This window comes from Vigna unguiculata, chromosome 4 (genome assembly GCF_037176805.1).
Source record: "Vigna unguiculata cultivar grain cowpea cultivar isolate G323 ecotype 2 chromosome 4, ASM3717680v1, whole genome shotgun sequence".
In the NCBI taxonomy this organism is placed as follows: domain Eukaryota; kingdom Viridiplantae; phylum Streptophyta; class Magnoliopsida; order Fabales; family Fabaceae; genus Vigna; species Vigna unguiculata.
The window spans coordinates 44,717,154-44,740,393 of NC_140795.1; the positions used below are offsets into that span (position 1 = coordinate 44,717,154).

General features: G+C 29.1%; 1 protein-coding gene across 1 annotated transcript; it reads left to right on the top strand.

The window, feature by feature from the left end:
• The first annotated feature begins 2,655 nt into the window (after positions 1 to 2,655).
• On the top strand, positions 2,656 to 6,788 carry LOC114182136 (membrane steroid-binding protein 2-like). Its single transcript, XM_028068912.2, has 2 exons — positions 2,656 to 3,117; positions 6,087 to 6,788. The coding sequence occupies exons 1-2, from the start codon at positions 2,810 to 2,812 to the stop codon at positions 6,451 to 6,453; spliced, it is 675 nt and encodes a 224-aa protein (XP_027924713.1). The 5' UTR covers positions 2,656 to 2,809; the 3' UTR covers positions 6,454 to 6,788.
• The last annotated feature ends 16,452 nt before the right edge of the window (positions 6,789 to 23,240 follow it).

Consider the following 23,240-nt stretch of genomic DNA (forward strand, 5'->3'; position numbering starts at 1 on the left):
CCACGTATTATTATTAATTTGAGAAATACAATTAATATTTTTTACAAGTAATTAACCAAAAGATAAAAAAATAATACAAATAAAAAATATATATAATTTGGTAGACATAATAATATTAAAAATTGCATAGTCATTGTTTAAAAAAAATATTTAATTATTTTAAAATAAGAAGAATTATTTAACTATTTCTTTTATTCAAATATTAAAATTATATAATTAAAAGAAGAGATAAAATAGTTCCGTATATATTTTGTTTTCAATATAATAAAAAAAATTAATCTAAATTTAAATAATTTTATTCAATCTCCGTTAATAATTAACGTAATTAAATACATAATTACTAATCGTTAAAATTACTAAATAATTACATATAATGACTAACAGAATAACTAATGTAAATCTGTCTGAACTTAATTAAAAAATTACTAAAGATGATTATTATTTTTTTAATAAACAACCAACGTGCCAAAATACTTCAAAAAAATTAAATTTTTAATATTAAAAATAGTTTTCTTTTTATTATTATTATTATTATTATTATTATTATTATAAAACACCATAAAATCTATTTTTCCTAAATAACTTCAAATTTCAAGTCTTTTATTTTTAAAAGAAGCAGAAACCACAGTTTTTTTTTTATCTCAACTTCATCTCTTTAATCTTCATCTTTAAACCTTGATTTCTCATTCTCCGTTTGTTTGTTTATTTGTAGAACTGAGATTGTAGGTTCATTCCTTATAGTAAGACTTTTGATTCATACTAATGAGTTTTTTGTTTGGAGTAAGTCAATTTTTATTGCCTTCTTTGTTTCTTTTAGTGTGCATGCAAGTATTATTTGCTTATATCTGTCTTTTTGGTTTCCATCTTGTATCTCTTCTAGTCGGTGATTGTGTAGCCATGATCGGATTGTTTTCCGTTGTCTCATGTTGAGGCTGGACTTTCGCAAGTTCGAAGGTGCCTTGGGTGTTATTAGAATTTGAGTCTATCTTCAAAGATGAGGAAAATTAGGCTTTCACAATTTGTATGATGATTTTTCTAACAAATTTGTTGTTTGCATGTTGAATCTATGTTATGGGTACTTTTGTTATGATGCATAATGGGTGTTTTTGATCCATGAGCTATTGATTTTATTCCTTTTGGGTGTGAGGGGAGAAATCCCTAATTTTGACATGTCTTTATGTGTGTATGTTATGAAAAATTGGAAGTTTTGTTGAATGGATGTTAAATAAGATACATTTGTATTATTTATAAGTTATAGTTGGTTTGGAATTGTTTTTGACTTGCTGTAATTGATTTTGGTTATTATAAAATGTTGGACAGGAGCAAAACTATAGATTTTAAGCTTTTGCGTTGCGCAAACTTGCTGCACGAGCAAATGACATGCATGGTGAGTGCCTAAATTAATTTTGTCACAGACTTTTACTTATTTGGTGAGCAATTCTCACTGTGTGATTGAGATTACTAACTCCGAGTTATCTCGAAAAACTTTGAATTTTTGCTTGTTAATTATTCTATGGAGCTAAAATTTTTTACAATAGATCATAGACATATGATGTTTTGTTTTGACTGTTGTGATTTTTGTTTAAAAGTCGTAGTAAGAACAATTTTTCTTGTAAAGTTATTGTAGATTAAGTTGTTGACAACTTTTTATATAGGTATCTAATTGGATTGATTCTCTTTGCATTGAGTTCTTGATTCAATTATTTTTAATTATTTTGAATGTAAGATCATAATTTTTGGAGTTTTATAGAAATTGTAGTTTTATTTTTAAAATCTCCAACCAATTTGCATATGTGTTGTTAAGTTATTTTATAAATTACTTGGTGATTACGTGAATGTGTGAGGAAGATATCAACTTTTGAAATAAAATGATATATGAAACTGATGATGATTTTGTATGTTGTATTTTTAAATGTCAAATTAAACACCAATTTAATATTTTTAAATTTCAAGTAAAATATAAATTTAATATTTTTAATATTTCTAATTTATGTTTTATTTGATATTTAAAATATTAAAATTATGTTTTACTGATAAGTATATTTTATTTAATAATTGAATGTAGAAATTAGGTTAAATTTGTAATTAAATTTTAAAAATAATTAATAAAAATGTTAATTTTGATACAAATATTAATATAATATTTATATAAAAATTAAATTTGATTTTAATTTAAAATGATAAAATTGTTTAATTTTATCAAAATAAAGATTGAATTGTAAAAATTAATAAATATAGACACGGAAATGAAAATTAAAAAAAGATAATGACTCACGACATTATCATTAAAATGTAGTATAATATTGAATTGATATATAATAATATTTTTTAAATTACAAAAAGTTAAAAGTTGAAAATAAAAAAATTAAAAATTAACATGTATCGTACAATGTATATTAACTATTTACACACAAAACAAATTCAATTGAAAAAAATTAAAATAAATTTAATTGAACACCTAAACTATACGAGAATCACATTAAAAAACTATATGAGAAGAATCACATTCAAAACATGATAACTAAAAAAATATTTAAGCCTAATATTTTTAAAAGTAGATTTATATTCTTTAAAAAAATGCTGGTCAATTATTACACACTTTTTATAACACAAATAAAAGAAAAAAATATGAAAAACATTGTGGGGAAGGGCAATTGACAGCGAGTAGAATACTGCACTCTCTCGGTCTCCATCACCAAAATCCCATCCTTTCCAACTTTTTCTCTTCTCTCTCTCTCTCTCCTATTTATTCTCTCTCACACGAACACTTACACACAGTGTGCAGCATCAGCAGCAGCAACCAGAGAAGATGGCTCTGCAAGTATGGGAGACACTGAAGGAAGCCATAATTGTCTACACCGGCCTCTCTCCGCCCACCTTCTTCACCCTCCTCGCCCTCATTCTCGCCATCTACTATGTAATCACCGGCCTCTTCCCCTCCTCCGACCACCGCCACGAAGCCCCCCGCGACTTCGAGCCCCAGATGGAGCCTCTGCGACCTCCCGTTCAGATCGGCGAGGTCACCGAGGAGGAACTCAAGGCCTACGACGGCTCTGACCCGGAGAAGCCCCTCCTCATGGCTATCAAGGGTCAGATCTATGATGTTTCCCAAAGCAGGTACAGGGATGAAAAGATCAATTTTTGTGTTTTGTTACTTTTGCCCTTTTTTGTTTTTTTGTGATTTTGAATTCTGGGTTATCGTTTGTTTGGTTAATATTGACTGATGACACCCACTCAGCTTAACACAAAGATCCCTTTAGTAATTTTTTTTTTCGGTTTTTATCCTTTTTGTTTCCTGTGTTTTGGGTTATGGGTTTTTCGTTTGTTTGGTCAACGGAGGCATTTTTGTGTTCTGGGTTTTTTTATTTCTTTCTTAGATGTGCATTTCAGGTATAGACAAAACTTACATGCAGTTCTACACATGCTTTATAGTTTTGTTTTCTTTCTTGTTAAATTTGTGTTTATCTTAATAATTGGCGTAATAAACGTCTGAAATTATATGTCAAATATAGATTTTAGAGGCTTCTAGTGTTGCTTTCTAGTGAAAATTTGAGTTTGATTTTGCTGATGTCAACTATTTAAAAGACTTTACCAAGGTAAAAATGTACTTCCAATTTGAGGACACCGTCAAACGCACCTGAGAAAATTGTATTTATGTTTTTGTTGGACAAGTACGCGTTTCAAGGGTTTTCTTTCTTTTTGTTTGGATTACTTTTGTGAAAAAATGTTCCCTTTTTTGGTATGCTTTGGGTGTATTTCTTTTGTGCACATTCGTGGAATGGTGTTAGTGTTATCGATTTGAAGAATTATGTGATTTTTTAGTTTCTATTTCGTTCTTGGAAGTCTTGGTTCTATTTTATAGAGAGGAGTGAGTTAGCAACTAAAATTTGCTGTTGTCTACTACAACTTACTTTTATTTATAATGATACTGTTATCTATATTTGTTGTCATTTTGTATGGTAAATTTTAGTTGCAAACGGAGGGGATACGAGTCTGCTCTGTTTTGAAATCTCACTTTATGCTTGGTAGGAGTGTGAAGGTAGGAAATCGGAGAACTGAATATGGGGAATGTGTATGGTTTGGAGTTGAATAATATTGTATTAAATACGTTGTTAGGCCTCCACTTTTCAACTCTTGGTCGACACTTCTGTTAACCTAGCCTTAGAACCTGCGTTTTGTTAGGAGGAAAATTGGGTGGGTGGAAAAAGTTTTGCCGACTGAAAATGACATTTGACCAGTTATGGCCTTTACAGAAAGTAACTTTGTCAAATTTTCCATCTTTCTCAACTGAAAGTCAAATATGCACTAAATGTAAAGTGACATTCATTTCAAGTTTCCTCCTTCCAACACTGCTAGTTGGTGGGTATGTCTATATTGAAGGAAATGGATGAAATTGAGTGAAGAAGAACTGAATTGAATGATACTTGGTTTCATTCATTGGGTTGTTTAAAATCTTATTGAATAGAATGGGATGGAATGTATTCTGTTCCGTTTCATCTAGTGTTCCTCATTTTGTTCCCTTTCAATAAATTAGTAACCCCATTTCATTCTACTTACCGTTCAAGTCAACAGTTGCTTTTACTTTGTCAGTTTGTTGAGAAAGTTGTCTGTCTTTTTATTTATGTATGCTGTGTTTATCTTCCAAAGTTCATGCATCTTAACTGGAGCTTGCAAAAATATAGTATTCATAAGTTCCTTAGTTTTAAGTGGTCTGAAAGATTGATTAATGGGGTTACTATGTCAAGGGTTATCTCAATCATATTTCTCACTGTAGTGCTTCTGTCTCTAGAAATACTGAACGTGTACATATTTAGTTTCATGTGGAAATTATGATTTTTGGGTTCATAGGCCTGATATAATACTGATTTATCAAATTATGTACTTGATAAATCTAACTCGTTCTATAAGCTAAAATTTCAATTTTTTCAGTTTGATTCATCAAAGTTTCTGATTGAGGAGTAGGTGGGTATGACAAAGTGAGGGCAAACACATGCGTCTTGTTTTTTAAGTAGTAGGTCTTGTTTTTTAAGTAGTAGGTTGGTAAGACTTATTGGGAAGTTGCGTGCTGTTTCTCAATTTTCATTTAATTCTGATCACGCTAGTTATCATTAAGTTGCTTGCTTTATTTTTTGGCTGCTCTATTTAGTCTGTTGTAATTGCTTTATTTCTCAAGTCTTTAGTGTGAAATTGTGTCCTTAAATAACTTCACTTTGGCAATTTCTTTCATACTTCAAATTCTAATTTTCCTTTTCTACTCAACCATCACAGTTGAACCCAGTAAAGTCTTAAACCTTATTTCACCCAAAAATCCCCAACAAAAATATTAAACTTCACCCAGAATAAAACAGTAGAAATTTTCTTCTAGAAACCTTAATCTCACCTCCAACTTCCTTCAAATTTGATTACATTTCCACAAAATTTTTTTAACTTCAACTTTTATAACTATTTAATATTTGAAATTAATCATATATCCTCCAACTGCTTAAACAGAAAATAAGACCAGATTTGTCGAAGATAAAAAAGTTTTGATCATTGAAGAGCTGAAATACCAAGTAACTATCCCAAGCCACGTGTTTTAGAAATTTAACTGTATAAGCTTTGAAAGTAAATTAAGATTCTTGACCTATAATCAAATAAAAGTTTAGATGTAAATGAATGAACCACAGCTGTTAAACTAAAGGAGGAATATTAGGTATCAATAGAGTGATGCAACCATCCGGAGAAAAAGGGTAATCTAGGAAGTAGGTTAATCTGGATTAGAAGATTCAAAACTAGTTTTTCACCCCATTCCCTTTCCTTTTGTCCTGAACAAATACAGGGAAATTGAGCCAATTTTCTATTTGGATGACGTGTTGGATACTACTCTGTTTTTTGCTTGAATGATTGGTTAGAAAGGGCTTGAATTCCACAGAACTGCCATTCAAACTCTACGAAAAAGAGTCACCTGCAAACTTTTTCCTATGTATATCTTTTTGTTAGTCAAAATAAGAAAAGGCATTATGGTCAAAAGAATCCAAAGCATACCTGATTTTTTTGGTAGCTATGAAGAATATTATTATATTGATTTTTCTTTTGAAATCCACCAGGATGTTTTATGGACCCAATGGACCATATGCTCTATTTGCTGGGAAGGATGCAAGCAGAGCTTTGGCAAAAATGTCTTTTGAGGAGAGAGATCTAACAGGAGATATCTCTGGTCTTGGCCCTTTTGAGCTTGAGGCCTTGCAAGACTGGGAATACAAGTTTATGGGCAAGTATGTTAAAGTTGGAACTGTTAAAGCGAAAGTTCCAGTGACTGAACCATCAGAATCAACACCCCGTGATGCTGAATCTTCCAAGCCTACTGAAGATGGTCCATCAGAATTAGCTGATATTAAAAATGACCCATCAGAATCAGCTGATATTAAAAATGATGAACCCCCTCCAAAGGTTGATGCTGATAAAGAGGAATAATAGTTGGATGAAGAAAGAGTAATTGTCTTGCAAACAGTGGAAACAGCTATCTAAAAACTTGTGAAAAAGACTGATCCTTGCATTCAGCAAATATAAGATAAGTTATTAGTTTAGGCCAGCCCCTTTGTCTAAGTATTCTGTTCGATAAATAAGAAATTCTTAGTATTTGTTTTCAGTTTTCCTGTGTTTAAGCTTCTTCATGTAATGTATGAGACATAAATAATAAGCAACAACCCAATCAACATTTGGGGGAAAGAAGCCAAGCCAAGGATTGAACTAGTGCATTTTGATCTATATGGCATGGTACAAGGTAGAATCGTTTGTTGTGATTGTAATTTGTCTTTCTTTTTTTGATTGATTTCTCATCTTATTAACCCCATGAATTAGCAGCATGTAATTGATGCATTTGATTGAACTATACTGATGTGAAAATGTCACAACTCATCATCAACTTCATAGCAGGGTGAAGCACAGAACTGGATCGTATTGATTAGAACTTCCTCAAACAAACTTTGCGATTGCAATGACTACATATTGCAATCAGGGTAATAGCCGATAACGAAAATCATTGAGAAAAAGGATAAAAGAGCGTCACTGTAGTTAATCAAGAAAGTTACCGAAAGACTTCAAAACTTAAATTAGGTCTGGTTATGTTTACTTAAATTCAAAATATTGAACTTTGTTAAATAGTTATAAATATATTTTATTTAGATCTGACAAATTTTGTTCTATATATTTGTAGAAAATTATTTGTTGGTTCACTTTTATTTTTATTAAATTTTTGTTGATCTAACATATATCGGATCTTAACACTTTTTTATATTTAAAAAATATTTGTATAAAAATATTGAAAACTTCAATATTAATAAATTCAAGACTGAATACAATAATTAATAGTTTTAAAATCATTACGTAAATCAAAATTTTAATTACTAAACAAGTCTTTAAATTCAACATATAATTAACGATTTATAAATTATTATATTTATTAAATATGAAATTAAAGGTTTAATCACCTTGTATATTTATGTTTAGTAATTGTTGCACATATCCTATGCATGTTCTGTCTAAATCTACTTACATTTTATTTTTAATAGAAATATATTTAGTTATGTATTTCTTTAATATATATATATATATATATATATATATATATATATATATATATATATATATATATATATATATGTCATTCAACACTATTTAAATGAATTATTTGTACTTTGTTTAAAATTTATGAATTTTATGTATTGTATTTTATTTGAATTTACAAATTAAAATATGTTGTTAAATATTTATTTTTATTTTTTGTAAATATATGTGGGCACCCGTGATAATCATGGATACTAAAAAATTATGCCGGTATCCGCATAACGAATACCCGACAGATATAGGCATGGGTACGAAACAGATATTTATCCAGCGAATAGGGTACGGGGGAGCTACTACCTATACCTTACCTGTCCCGTTGTCATTCCTATTAGAGATATTATAAGCTTTAACAAAACCCTTCTAGAAAAATGGAAATGAAAATTAGGTGTGGAAAGCTAGGATGTTTGGAAGGAGGTTATAAATCCAAGTATGATTCATGGAGAAACCTAAATGAACACGACAAAGGACAATATGAGACCTAGTGGTGGAGTGACCTGTGTTCGGTATGTGGGAATAGTCAACAAGGTAGTTGGTTTGACAACAATTTTGCGTGAAAAGTAGGAGAAGGGAACATAATCTTGTTTTGGGAAGACAAATGGGTAGGAGGGCCATCTTTATGTTAGAGGTTCCTTAGGTTATACATACTCTCCAATTGTAAAGGTAGAACTATAAGGGAGATGAGGGGTTGGAATTTAGCTTGGAGAAGAGTTAGGTTGATGTGATAAACAATCCAGGAACAAGAGTTATTGAAACTCTTATCTAGGAAAGAAATCAAGAGAGATAGTATGGACAATTGGGTCTGGATGGAGGAAGAAGAAGGATCATATACAATTGGGTTTGCATTGATAGGGTCTCAAGGCGAGAAAAATACTAGTATATTTAAACCCTTTTGGAGTGTAAATGTTATTCCTAAAGATTAGTTTTGAGACTAGAAGGTATTGTTAGATAAGCTGTCTACAAAGGAAAAACTAGCTCGCACATATTTTCTTTGGTTGCAAAAAAGCTCAATCAGTATGGGAGATGAATGATAGATGGGTAGGAATGATTGCAGTGTACTTCAACCAACCTAGTATTAACTTCTGCACTTTAACATCTTGCAACTAAATGAAAAAATAAATTCTGAAAAAATATGTGGTTAACAATTATTTGGAAAATTTTGTAACACCAGAATGATGTTATATTTAAGTAAGGGAAGGTAGACCCAAAATAAATATTCTGCTTGGCATAAAGAAATGTTTGGATATGAATGAAACAAAAACTGTCAAATGTTAAATTTTCTTATAGCAACTGGTACCAATACTTAATTTACTATTTAAAGTCTTTTTGAATATGTTTCTTGTAATGCATAATCGATGTCTTTGTGTATTATACTTGTTAGCCATCAAAGTGTGCAAGGTGAGGGTTGTTGATATTGTTGTAGGGGCAAGGTATTTACATGTCCCCAAATGCAAGGGAAGGAAGATGTTCTTGCAACTTCAAAATAGCACAAAGCATGCATGAAAAGTCTTCCTATTTGCTAAAACTATTGCAATGGCTATTAGACGGCTTCTACTCAAACTTGTCTAGTTGTTCAAAGAAGTCATATACAGTACACACGTTAATTACATGCTTTAAGTGTTACTTTCTTTACCTTTATTATTTCCATTCCATGTTTTGTTTCAACTTGAGAACACAATTCATGTTTTCTTAGTGTTGTCTTCGGATAAGTTCTTTTTATTGGTTTACTTTTTATTTTGTTTTTGTTACAAGTCTATGTAATATTAGTACCTATCGTGTAGCTTAAGAGGGTGGTACCTAGTATATTTTTTATAAAAGGGTCTGAATACTTCAAGTACTCTACTTTTATTATATTATTTTTTGTTGATAAAAAAAAAAAAGTAGTTTCTTATAAGTTTAACTAAAAATAAAATATTTGTAAAAATTTGAAACCTACCTTTTCCTAACGTTTGTACCTTGAAACCACCATCATCTTTCCTTGAATCACTTTCTCCCTTCCATGATAAGGTCTTGATCATGACCAGAAGCTATGTGAAAATTAAAGATAAGAAACCGAGCTAATAGAAATTAAACTCTCCGGATTTTGATAATCTGTTTTTACAAAAATACCAAAGCGATTAATCCAACGCCACAAATTTTCTGATATTATCAATCTCTAGCAACTTCTGTTTTGTACTTTGTCCTTTGCTTTCACTTTTATGAACCCCTCTAATCTTCTCCCCATTGGGTTTCTATTTCTAAGATCATTTATGTATTTCTTGGCATTTGGTGCACTCCATACTGTTAGGCAAGTGTAGCTACCATATTGTTTTGATATATAGGGTAACTATTAAAGTGTGAAAGAGAAGGGATAAGATGGGTTTTAATGGAGGTAAAGTTTGAAGAAGATGAAAGTGACTAGGTCATAGGAAAAGCTTATGTTCAAAACCTTTCTCTTCTTCCTTAAAGCTTAAATCTTGGTGAAGGATGGAAGGTGAGTTAAGATGAACTAACCTTGATGAGAAATTGGGTTTTTGAAAGAGATTGATGATGGAATTATATGGTAATGGTATATGAGTTGGTGAGAAAGGAAGAAGAAGGTGATGGAGATTAAAGTAATTTAGTTGCCGCTGAAAATTAAGTTTATTGGAAAATAAACATGACATGAAAAAAATATTAAACTTGGATCGCAGTCAAAAAAATTAAGATTGGTTGAATGAAACTAAAAATCTTATTGGATAATGGTAGAAACATAATAAAAATTTTGTCAAACATCATTTATGATTTTCAATACAAAATAAACTTAAGTTTGAACTCCCAAACACTCATCAAGTCTAAATTGAAAAATGATTTAATAATATACCTAAAATAAAATCATGTTAAATAATTGATATATTAATTTTATCCTAATAATGTGATTGATTTTTCGATTTCAAAATCTTAAAGATTAATAAGTTTATGAATTTTATTTATTTATTTTTATTTAATGTAAAACTTATACTCGGTTAAATTTTTTTATGTTGAAATGAGATTCTTAATATTTTTACTTGACATAAGCCTGAGTTGTGTTCCATCTCCATCACATCAAATACAATTTTATATCTTATATAACATACTTTTTATTAATAAAAGTAGTAAGAACATTGTAAAGAAAATTAGGGTTCGTGATCATAATTTTAACTGTGTGAAGCATATTTGAATCTATAATCTCTTGGTCCGTGGGTGGACATTTATGAGGAAAAGAAATGTGGTGTAAAATCAAGTCTCCTTGGGTACCTAACCTAAGCTCTATTCTCATACAAATAAAGTTGAAATTGAAATTTGTTAGTCCCAATCCATTGATGTACGTTTTTGATAATGTACGTTTTGATTGAGAGGTTATTAATCAACCAACTACTTCTCTTTTTAATTTCAAGCATTCAAAATTTGATGCATGGAAAATATGCCAATTATCCAGAAAATGTACCAATTTTTTATTAGTAGAGATTGATATGATGGATAGCAAAATTATGGTCACATTACGGAACACAAAGAAAGGATATCATAACTATCAAATTTCAGGATATGGAGTGATTATAACATAAAGCATAAAATTAATATAAAATAATTAGTCACAAAAATATTCTTGTGCTGTAAAGGAAAAAGAATACCTTAAAGTTTGCCATTTTACATTTTACATACATATATAAATATGAAACTATGTTTAAGATATTTAAAAGCCTTATATCATGTTTGAGCAAATACTATTTGATGCTCAGTGGTATGAAAATGATGCATAGACACACAGAATTATCCATGAAAGATAAGTATGTGTGTTGGATTTCTGAGAGACAGCAACATATGAATACAAAAGTAAGAACTAAGAAGAGTTACCTTTGTGTTGTTTGATGAAGTTTTCCTTTTGTTATATGTGATGGCCCCTTCAACTGTATTCTATGACCGTGTGATTCGTATCAGTAACGTTACACAGACTGGTTGACAAAGAACAACTCAGAGCTTACACTGTTTCAGCTATAAAAGTTTGTGTACAACACACACCAAAACTTTACAACCTATTCTCATTAACACATAAATGTAGGGCTACCAAGTTGTCTCATCACACCCCTGTGCAATAAACACCCCATTTATGATTCAAGCTTCTTCCATCCTTGTTTCTTTATTATTTCAGGTAGAACAATATCACTGGGGCCACACTATGTGGAAAGTTCCATGTTCATCTAAATAGTAATTTCTATCAAATTTAAAAATAAAATAGGTTAAATTACAATTTTAGTCATTTTCTTTTAATTTTTATTTCTTGGGTTTTCTACGTGGAATTGAGTTAGACTTAAAGTCTATTTTTTAATATATTAAAATTATTTTTAGAGTCTATTCTAATGAAATTTGTTGTTTGTTGAACATATCATTTCACCCGTTGTCGGACAATCTATTAATGTTTAATTTTACATTCGAGGTATATATATCTTAGTGTAAGGATGTTAGAAGTCTCACATGATAATATGAGTTTACGGTATATAAATTACATATAAATTGCTGCAAATTTTATTTTTTTTTAAATCAACTTTATAAAATTGAGTTAGACTTATAAAATGTTAAAATGTTTCATTAAAAATATTCTATATATAAGAAAAAGAGATATTATTTTCAATTTAAAACTTTAAAACGAATTTTTATAGATTGAAAGATTTTTTGTTCACAGTCTTTTTATTATATTTTTAAAATATATACTGATGTGTATTGATATTGATGTTTTATTTTTTTTTAATATAATAAAAGTAGTATATATTTTAAAAATACAGTGAAAATCAAGAAAATAAAAAAACTAAACTCGTAATAATTGAATTGCTTTTATATATATATATATATATATATATATATTTTGTTATTCCTGATATGACAATTGATAAACAACGGTGTTAAGATAGAAAAATATATTTTTATTATTAAATTTTGATAATTTTTTTTTTATAATTTTAGATAATATTTTTTAAATAATTTTCTATTTTTCTATTTTTTTAATTTTTTTATATTTTAAAACTATTTAAAAAATATCTCTTAAGAAATTTATCAAAGTTTAGTAATTAAAATATCATTATTTACTGATATATATAAATCAGAATACTTCCCGGAATTCATATTTTTTTTAATGAGATAAAACTCATACAAAATAGTAACACTAAAATTCATCTGTATTCCATTTTAATTTAGTATAGCAAAAGTATTATTTTTTTAAATCATTGCTTATGATAATGATTAAGATATTTAATAACATAGAATGTTTGGTGGTTTTACTGTTTTAATAAAAGCTTTTATTTTTAAGTTCTTAATCATTACTCTTGGGAGAACCAAATTAAGAAACTGTAGAACAGTGATAATTGATCCCCTGTGTGAGATTCAGTGCACAAATCATTAAAAAAGTTGCATCTAACATACATGATAAATTGTGTACAGTAACTTACTCAGTGAGGAGTGGGAGAAGAACAGATAAGTCCATGTAACATTACTCCTAAATCTTTTCGGCATCCGTGACCAATTACCATCAATTATTCACGTAGCTAGGCCGATGCATTATTGATATATAATTTGGTTCACATGCGTCACCACTCATTGAGGTTGGTAATTTTATTTTGAGTTTAATGTTGCTTCGATTCATTTTATGTTTGAGAGAAAAAGAAAAAATGGATTGTTAGCTGATTTTTGACGTTCGTTTGCGTTGAATTAAGGATGAGTGAAAGCAAAAGTTAGCCAGATATACCACTTTTGTGATCTCGTAATACAAGTAAATTTAAAATGATTATTGGAATAAAGACTATTTTATCCTCAGTTATGCTTTATTCACATGTTGCAATGTAACATGGTTAAGAGGATCAATCTATGGTTATTGGAATCAATCTCAACATACATCAGTTTGGAACGAACATGGGTGAAATGGAAAGAGATATTTGATCCCTTGTGTGCAAATTTAATTCCCTACTTACTGATCCGATCTTCATCGATCTACTAGGTGACTTGGTGGTGGCTTGGTGGCTGAAATTTATTACAATATACTACAAAAAAAATATTATTTTATTAATTTTTATAATTTATTTCTTTCAATTTTAGTAGTAAAAAAAACAAAATAATTATAATTCACACAAATACTAATTTATACTACTTTTTACATAAAGGGTAATAGGGTAATCTATCTTTTACTTCTATTTTTTTTTTAATTTATCACATCAATCAAATCACTTACAAACTCTCATAAATTTTACTTCTAAATTCACTTTACTTCTAAATTTACTCACAATAACCTCTAAATCCATACAATTTACTTTCATATCCACTCAAACTCATTCATTTCCTCTCTCTCAAATCCATCCACTCAAATAAACATACCCTAAGTTTTATATTAAATAAAAAAAATAAAAATAAAAAATTATATAAAGCGAAGACCTATAAATTTGTTATCTTATAATTTGAGTTAAGAATGATATAATTTTTTATGAAATTGAATTCAAGTTTTATTAATATTGTATGTTTTAGAAGAACTTTTCTCTTTAAAAACCTAATAATTGACGCTAAATTTAAATCTCGTAATTTTCTAAAATTAACTTAGATTTACTTTTTATTATAATATAAAAGTCACGAATTATAAATTTATTTCATAAACTGGTAATATTATATATATATTTTTTTATTTTTTTTTCAAAAATACAGTGAATAGCACACACCAGCTACCACCTACATGCAAGTATTTAATTTCTGACTGTTTTTGTGAACAGGGAACTTATGTCTTTTCCAAATATATTATTATTAAACCAAGTTTTCATCCTAACCCTGCTCCTTTTTTCCTCCTGTCGTAGAAATCATGGCAGTTCATAAATCTAGATTCTTATTAACCATTATGTTCCTTCTTTTCATACTCGCAATACTGCTTCATCTTTCAAGTTGCAGGCACATTTCATGGGGGTTCAAGGAAGACATGAAGAAGCCAAGAACAAGCACCAGCTTCCCCTTTTCTTCTTCATTCCCACATAGTTTCAATTCTGCACAAATCAAAGAAAACAATAAGGTCAGTGGATTTCATACTGTTTCCCATACAGCCACTCCTGGTGGACCAAACCCACTTCATAACTGAGTCAAACAAAAATAAGCATCATCAAGGGAAAAACCAGATCTGTGATAACTTGAAATGGTAGCATTATTTTACTCAGAAGCAAGACATAGTTTGATTTTATTTTCCTTTAACTACCTTCTCAGAATTCTATGCCATTTTTCTTTCATATATATGTATAATAATAGAAAACGCATATTTTACATGTATCACTTAAAAGTTCATTCGATTTATCTTGCATATATGGTGAAGAACTTGTAATGTACTTGTCAGTAACCTGTGTTGATTAATTATCTCACTACCACTAATCAATCAATGTTCTTATTAATATTTTTATATTTCTCATCTGCATCTTGTCCATCATTGATCTCACCAAAACTAAATGCTCTGTAAAAGATTATTATCTTTACACTACAAACTCCTTGGTTTAACATGTGGAAGAAAAAATAATTAAAAAAGTTCTCACAATCAAGTTAATGAGTGATTAAGTAAAATTCTCATATGTACTCTCTATTTAAAATTAGGTTAAATATGTTTTTGTCTCTTAAATTGCAGTGAATTTTGAAACTAATTCCTCTTCAAAATTTTATAGCAATTTAGTTCTTCATCTTTAAACATGCGTGGATTTAGTCATTCTTATCAAATTTTATTAAGTTTATTTGATATTTTAAACACATTTCATGATAATATTTGAGTTAACATTAAAGCGAAAATATATCAAACGGTGTAAATAATTCAAATACTATCATAAAATGCGATTGAAACGTCAAATAAACTTAACAAAAGTTAGTTAAAGGACTAAATTCATGTATTTTTAAAGATGAAAGACTAAATTGGTCAAAATTTTTGAAAATAGACTTATTCCAAATTCCACTGAAACTTGAAGGACAAAAAACATATTTAACCCTTTAAAATTTAATATTTTGATTGTAATTTTGTTCTTGAACTTTTAAAATGATGATACTTTTAAACTCAACTATGGGTTAGTGAGATAGTTTCTAAAAAGTTTATGAGGCAATCTCATGTTTTAAGGAGAAATTTAATCAGTTTATTATATGTTTTGTTTAATTCTTGATAAGATGTGAATTTTAAACTTAATTTAATCTTACAAAATCAAATTATAAGATAAGATTTTGTACAAACTTATATTATAAATTGACTTTATTAGTAATTTACGTGAAATTTTTGACATTTTTTTCTTGGAACTATGTAAGTTAAAAACACTTTTTTCGAGTGCTATAAAATAAATATAGTGATATTTTGACATCTATTTTTTTTTTTACACTTATTTAATAGTATCATTCACTATTTTTCGCACTCTTTTCTTCTCAACCAATATAAAAATTTTCATTTTTTTTTCGTATTTTCTATATAGTGGATTGTTAAATAGTTATTTTTTCCTTACAATAAAAGAATAGTTGAATGGCACGACGAAGGGCATGAGTTTGACTAAAAGGTTTAAGATAAAAAGTTGGAGACATATCTAAGTTCTAACCATGTTGTTTTCATCTTGTTTATATTGTACCAAACAACTTTTTCTTTCCACACCTTATATATTCATACAAAAATGTATTATCGTTTCCTTATCTCATCAATCATCAATAACATAAAGCATCTTCTGCATGAGGAACGGATTATTCAAAATAAATGGGCTAAAAGGGGCACGTGTAGGCTCACGAGTAATGTTGGTTTGCAAAAAGAAACTAAACTAATACAAATTATTGATTGACAATGAAAAATTGCCACAAAATTCCAGATGAAAACAATAAGCATAAAGGGACAAATATATAGAAATCTATAGAAGAAGACATGTTTCTTTTTTAAAATAATTAGGAAAACAACGTTGGGTTTAGTCAGACAATGTTACACTTGACCAACTTTTATGGATATTTTTTCAACAGCCAGATACAGTGATGAAGAAAATAGTACGTTATTTATTATATTCACCTCAAAAACGATCCCTGTTAGCTAAAATTATATACACTATATATGGGTATTATATGCATTATTATTCTTCCCCAAAATATTATATTCTAGTCTACTAATAGTTTTTCTGTGTGAAAAAGTGAGAAGAGTTTGTTATTAATACATCGATTTAACTGTTGATGGATATTTATAATATAATTATGACTAAAAAATTCATATTTTTATCAATTTTGTTTTGAAATTTTTTTAAAAAATTATTTATAAATTTTATTATGAAATTTGTTTTGTAAGAAATTGTTGTCAATTCTTTTACATAATATTTTGTATAAAACATTTTTTATAATAAGTTAAATAGAAAATATTTACGAATTTTATAATTTTGTAGAAAATAATTATCTACAAAGAAATTATCTGTCAATTAAAATTTTTAGAAAAAATAGTAATTTTTTTTTTACAAATTTGTTATATAATTTTGTAGAAAATAATTACCTACAAAGAAATTACCTGTCAATTAAAATTTTTAGAAAAAATAATAAAAGAAAATATTTTTTTACAAATTTGTTTAACAAATTTACAAAAAAAATTTATGTAATATGAAAATTTTTAGTAGTGAATAAAACATATTTATTTTCGTCTAAACTACTATCAAGACAAATTATGGGTTCTGAAATCTATTTAAAATTATTTTTATTATAAAGCTGTGTATTTATAGATTTCTTATATTACTTAATTTTTATATTTTTATTGAATATGAAACTTTTAAGTCATATTTACATTTCTATCTCTTCATATCTGAAGTGGTAAAACTAATTATTTGAAGTCGTGCACTGCAAAAATTAGTTGCAGAATTTTCGGAAAATAATTTTTTAATATCATAAACAACCCATTTTCAGGAGTAATATATTTAAAAGAATATTTTTATATTTATAAAAGAAAAGAAAATTTGAAAGATAAAATGATAAGTATAAAATAAGTGTAAAATTTAGTAAGTATTATTGTCCTTTGTATTTGTACATAAATATATGTCACATGATTGGAAACAAATCATTTAATATTACGCTTCTTTCTACATCTAATAAATGTTTTGGTCGTACTTTTATTCATATTCTTTTCTTTACATTTTCTGAGAGATATATGACTTATGTGAAAAGTAAAAACAGAGACAAAAGACTTGTTTCAAAAGTATTTATTTAAACACATCTTACAATAAATAAATAAATAAATAAATAAATATATATATATATATATATATATATATATATATATAAATTTAAATACATTACATTTTTTTTTCGCTAATACAATAACAAATGATTAAGAAAAGGTATAATTAGTCGCAACGTACCCAGTTTCGTTTCAATGTGTCTAAATGGTACCCGTTTTTAACTTTGCATCTACTTAGTACCTAAATTAGTTAATTTGCATCAATGTGGTCCATCCCGTTAAGTTTTCAGAAATGCCGTTAACAGATCAGTGATGTGGCATTGCAGAACGGATACCTGTCAATGAAAATAATTGTACAGTGGCAATTTGTGGATAAAGTGTCATGCCCTATTTGAATTGATTGTCCCCATTCAAAAAGCCCTAATTTCCCATTCCCATCTTCATCTTCTTCTTCATTTTTTCGCTGGGAAGCTGATTTGTTGCAGGGGTAAGGTGGCGAGTGAAGTGGGAAATGTCGCATGGTTTTAGTCATTCGTGGTCGTCTTGTTCGTGTGGGTCACATAACCACAGCGTTTCTCCTCCTGGTTCTGTATCTGGGTCGTGGGTGGAATACCACATCTCCTTCACATTGGCATAACCCATTTCCTTCAGAATACCCAAAACACCATTAAATTAAACCACGCACAATATTCAACCACTAACCCTAAACCCCACCATCCCAACAACAAATAATGCAATCAACGACAAAAACAAATGGTTTGTGCACCTGCAATCCCAAATAGCTGCCAATTTGATGTCAATTACACCTTCAATTTTGTCCACAACGCATGAAATGACCCAAATTTCGTAAACCCTAACTCTAGAAAACCCTTTATTCTATCATGTTCCCAATTCGTGCCTTTTTTTCTTTTCAATTTCCTCTTATGTTGCATTGTTCCACATCACATACTACTCTCGTGCCACGTTGTAACATTTTTTCTCACTTAACTGGTCAACTCAGTCAAACGTTATCTTATTTAACGGAGTTAACGAAAAGGGACCACATTGATGCAAATTAACTAATTTGGGTACTAAGTAGATGCAAAGTTAAAAGCGGGTACCATTTAGACACATTAGGACGAAACTGGGTACGTTGCGACTAATTATACCTTAAGAAAATGAGGTGAAAAATAGGAACATGAAAAAGTACAACTTATAAAACATTACAGAATAATATTAGACGAGAAGAAGCTGAATTTTATGAGTTGTTAATCTATAGTCTTAGGGTCTCTTCACTTGAAGACATGAGTTTGAAGAAGAGAGAATAGATGAGTTTGATTGGATATGAGAGTGAATTGTGTGTTGATTATTTTTAAAGAATTTAAAGATGATTGTAAGTGAATTTGAGAATAAAGTTTGTGAGTAATTTGATTGATGTGATGATAAAAAAATATTTTAATAAATATAAAAGATAAATTATTATATTATCCTTCGTGTAATTAGTATTTGTATGAGTTTATATTATTGTTATATTATTATTATTATTTAATTTTATTATCTATAACAATATATACAAAAGAGGATGCTCTCTTTTGTTCTTTTGTGTTCACATTTCAAAATACCAATTTTATCTTTTAAAATATAATTATTTATTAAATTTTTGAAAATTGACCGTTATTTTTATCAATAATTATTCTCTCATCTTTTCTTATATATTTCACTTTATTTTTAATAAATATAATTTTATTTTATATATTAACTTAATAACATTATATTATCATCGTCTATTAATATAATATCACGCATATTTAAAAAGTGCGTACATATAGGCACGACAACGTCTGTGTGTATGCTAGTTAATATAATTATTATTTTATTATTATTTATTATTATTATTATTATTATTATTATTATTAAACTCCTTTTTACTTATCCTCTTCTCATTTTTGCAATTTGTTTTCTTCATTTCATGCTCTTTACACATAATTCCAATATAATTCCAAATGATAACAGGGTATTTAAGTAAAATAAATTTTATGAATTATAAATATCCTCCAATCTCTGCATTTGGGCGATAATTTATCATACCTTCAATCCCTTAAATTTACTTTTTCAAAATCTAACATTTGTAAATCAACGCAGATGAACAAAGAAAATCATCGTCCTTCTATCCACCGAAGAATCTATTCTTGAAAGTGAAATGGGCATTGACCTCTATTCAACATTAATCTAAATAGAGTGACTAAGAGAGAACTTGAACCATAGGTAAGTTGAGTTAGGAAAATTGTGCCCTATGTGTAACTTAACAGTTTGAACAACTTGTTCTTCATTGTAGGATGGCTAATAGGATATGGATTATGTGTAACAATTTGACTAGAATTAGTACAACAAATCATAACGAACTAAAGCAACATTTCCAACAATTTAATTTACTAGAATTTAATAATAAAAGAAATATGATTTATAGAACCATATGAATAAAAGTATAGAACATTTGGAGTGAAATCAACAAAATTGTATATAGAAATGAGAGAGAATACCAAGTGTTTTTGTCTAGCACAATTGAAGAAAGGGTTGGCACCCATTATCTGTTAAATAAAAATTAAAATAAAAAATAATTTAAAAATTAAATATTATGTATTATATTACTTAAAAGATGTAAATATATAATAATATCATAACCTAAAATTAATACTTATTTGATATATATATATTTACATGATCATATATGGCAGGTGATTTCTAAAATGGCTCACGGTCGTTATCATGATGATATGTTTAGGTTTAATTACTCGTAAGGTACCCAGTTTAGATCAAGGGTGTCAAATTGGTACCCCGCGAAAAAAAAGGTGTCAATTTGGTACCCAAATAAGTTTAAGTGCATCAATTAAGTCCATTTTCATTAACGTCGTTAAAGTCATTAACGTTGACCAATTAAAAGAGTATGTTGACACAAAAATTTGACACGTGGAATACCAATTATTTGTGACGTGGTAATTTAAATAAAAAATAGGAATTTTTGAAATGAATTAAAAATAATTTGTAATGTTCGAAGTGGCCCTGTGTCAAGAAAAGCAGGAAAGTAGTGAGAAGTGAGAAGGTGATCAAGGTTTATGCGATTTGGGGGTTTCTGCAATCTCAATCTCATTTCGCTCCCATTCCCAACGATTTTCATCTTCTAGTTTTCACCATTGACGCCGAATATGAGTCCTAAATTCCCATTTCCTCTCCCTTCCGATTCATGACACAATCATGTTAGACTAAGCTTCTAATTTTTTTTCCTCTTTCATTTTTCTGTCGCTTTTATTCTTTGAACTGTACAACGAAATTTGTTGCTACAATAGGGTAATTTCAATTTCAATGCCAATTTCAAATATTCTGAATTTTTTATGTATCTTTTTAGGTTTGGGATTTTAGGGTTCTGAAGTTTTGGGATTTTAGGGTTCTAAAGTTTCTACACCTAACCCTGGGGGATATTGATTGGGAGGAGGGGGAAAGGAACTCGAGATTAGGGTTTCCTCAGAAGTTTTGTTTTTATTGGAAAAAATCAAGAGGGTGTATTTGGGATTAGGAAGAGGGTTAGGTCTGAACTAGCAAGCAAATGGAGAGGAAGAAGAAGATGATAACGACCACAAATGACATAGGGCAAATTCAAACTTTACCATTCATTAAATAATTTGTAACACTGTACAATTGTTTTTTTTTTACACATCTTCTTCTTTCAATGACACGTATCTATTATACATTGCCACATCACCACAAATTTAACGCCGTTTTTGACAATCTAACGGGATGCACCTGATTGATGCACTTAAACTTATTTGGGTATCAAATTGACACCTTTTTTTCGCGGGGGTACCAATTTGACACCCTTGACCCAAACTGGGTACCTTACGAGTAATTAAACCATATGTTTATATTGTGGTTGTAATATAAGCATGTCACAAAAGCAATTTGGGAAGGAAACGAGAGAATGACCCATTTGAGAAAACATCATGTATGAGTGGCAAAACATATTGAATTTCTTCATCCACGAGTAAATATATGATTGATCTTGCTAGATTTGGACAAGTACACTTTTCCAACATTGATTTCAATCATAATTTATTCAATGCATTGGTGGAGAGATGGTGAATGGACACACTTCCCATCTTCTATTGGGAAAGGCAACGATTACATTAGAAGATGTCTCACTATAATTGGGACTTCCTATACACGGTGAAGTCGTGACGGGTGTCACGGGTGAGGACTTGATACCCTAGTGCCAACAACTTTTAGGATTCATACCTCTCGAAAATGCTATTAAAGAAAACACAATCAAACTTTCATGGCTCAACTGTAAATTATCTTGTAGTTTCTATGCAATAATAATTCATTATAGAAAATTATTCTAGGATCTTAAGATTCATGATTCTCACATATTCACGCACATATATCATAATAGGATTCTAGCCTTGATCCATGAGAGATCCAATAAGAATGTGTTCTTCAAACTTTGTTCTTTAAACTCTTTTTTCCAATCTATCTCTTTGCCTTCGTTTCTTCTCTCCCACTCTCTTTCTTTGATAGCTTATTATGAGAAAACCTTATGGCCAGAGACAGAACCCTAATATCATTTTATAAGCCATTTTATAAGCCAATGTCCATCAAGTTGGGTTGGACTTTATTTTATCTTTATTTTATTTTATTATAACTTCCCACAATAACCAATAGGTTCTTATATTTTATTAAATCACAATTGGGTTCATCATAATATTTCAAATGAGTCTTATAATAGAATTAATTCGTCAATTAATTATAACATCAACAACATGCTCCAACAACTAACCAATGACGCAACATAGGATGTTGTATGTGAACATGCAAAAGCTTATATTTGCCGATTAAAGGGTAGTTTACTTATGCTTGATACATCAAAAAGCTGAATTCATTTGATGCATCTTCTGTTGTTGGTAGACTTAAATAATGTTCCCAATTATAGTTAGGGTTTGACTGTTTTGGGGAGTCTATATTGTGCGTTAGATCACGAGGTTGACTTCAAACAAGAAAATGTTTGAGGGTGCATGTTATTGTTGTAGTGTGGGGCTTATGAACGCATACCTCCCCTTGCGCCATATTTTGAGCCATTAACTACTAAAGAGATTATCGTAGGATTAGAATTTTCACTAGCAAAAAGGTAATTGTTACTCGTTAGTATTAATTACTTATTGATTGCATTACATGCATGTTGCATTTTGAGATCGAAATCAACACACTTGTTACTTGGGGGAAGGTGGGCTTGTGAATCAACACAAGCAACAACGAAGTGCAAGTGTTGTTCACCTAATAAGAAAGACATTGAACCAATTACAACCCAAACAAGCTGATCGCGTTATATGACAATATGGGTTTCGAAAAACTATTCCCACGGAACCGTTAAACTTATATCAGACACATAAAGAAGATATGAGGGATAAAATAGAGAGAAATTGGCTTCAGTACCATGCAAGGTGGA

Excerpts from the sequence above, each read along its gene's own strand:
- LOC114182136 (XM_028068912.2), top strand. The coding sequence starts at position 2,810 with ATGGCTCTGCAAGTATGGGAGACACTGAAGGAAGCCATAATTGTCTAC. Across the intron at positions 3,118-6,086 it reads TATGATGTTTCCCAAAGCAG|GATGTTTTATGGACCCAATG; the intron begins GTACAGGGATGA and ends GAAATCCACCAG.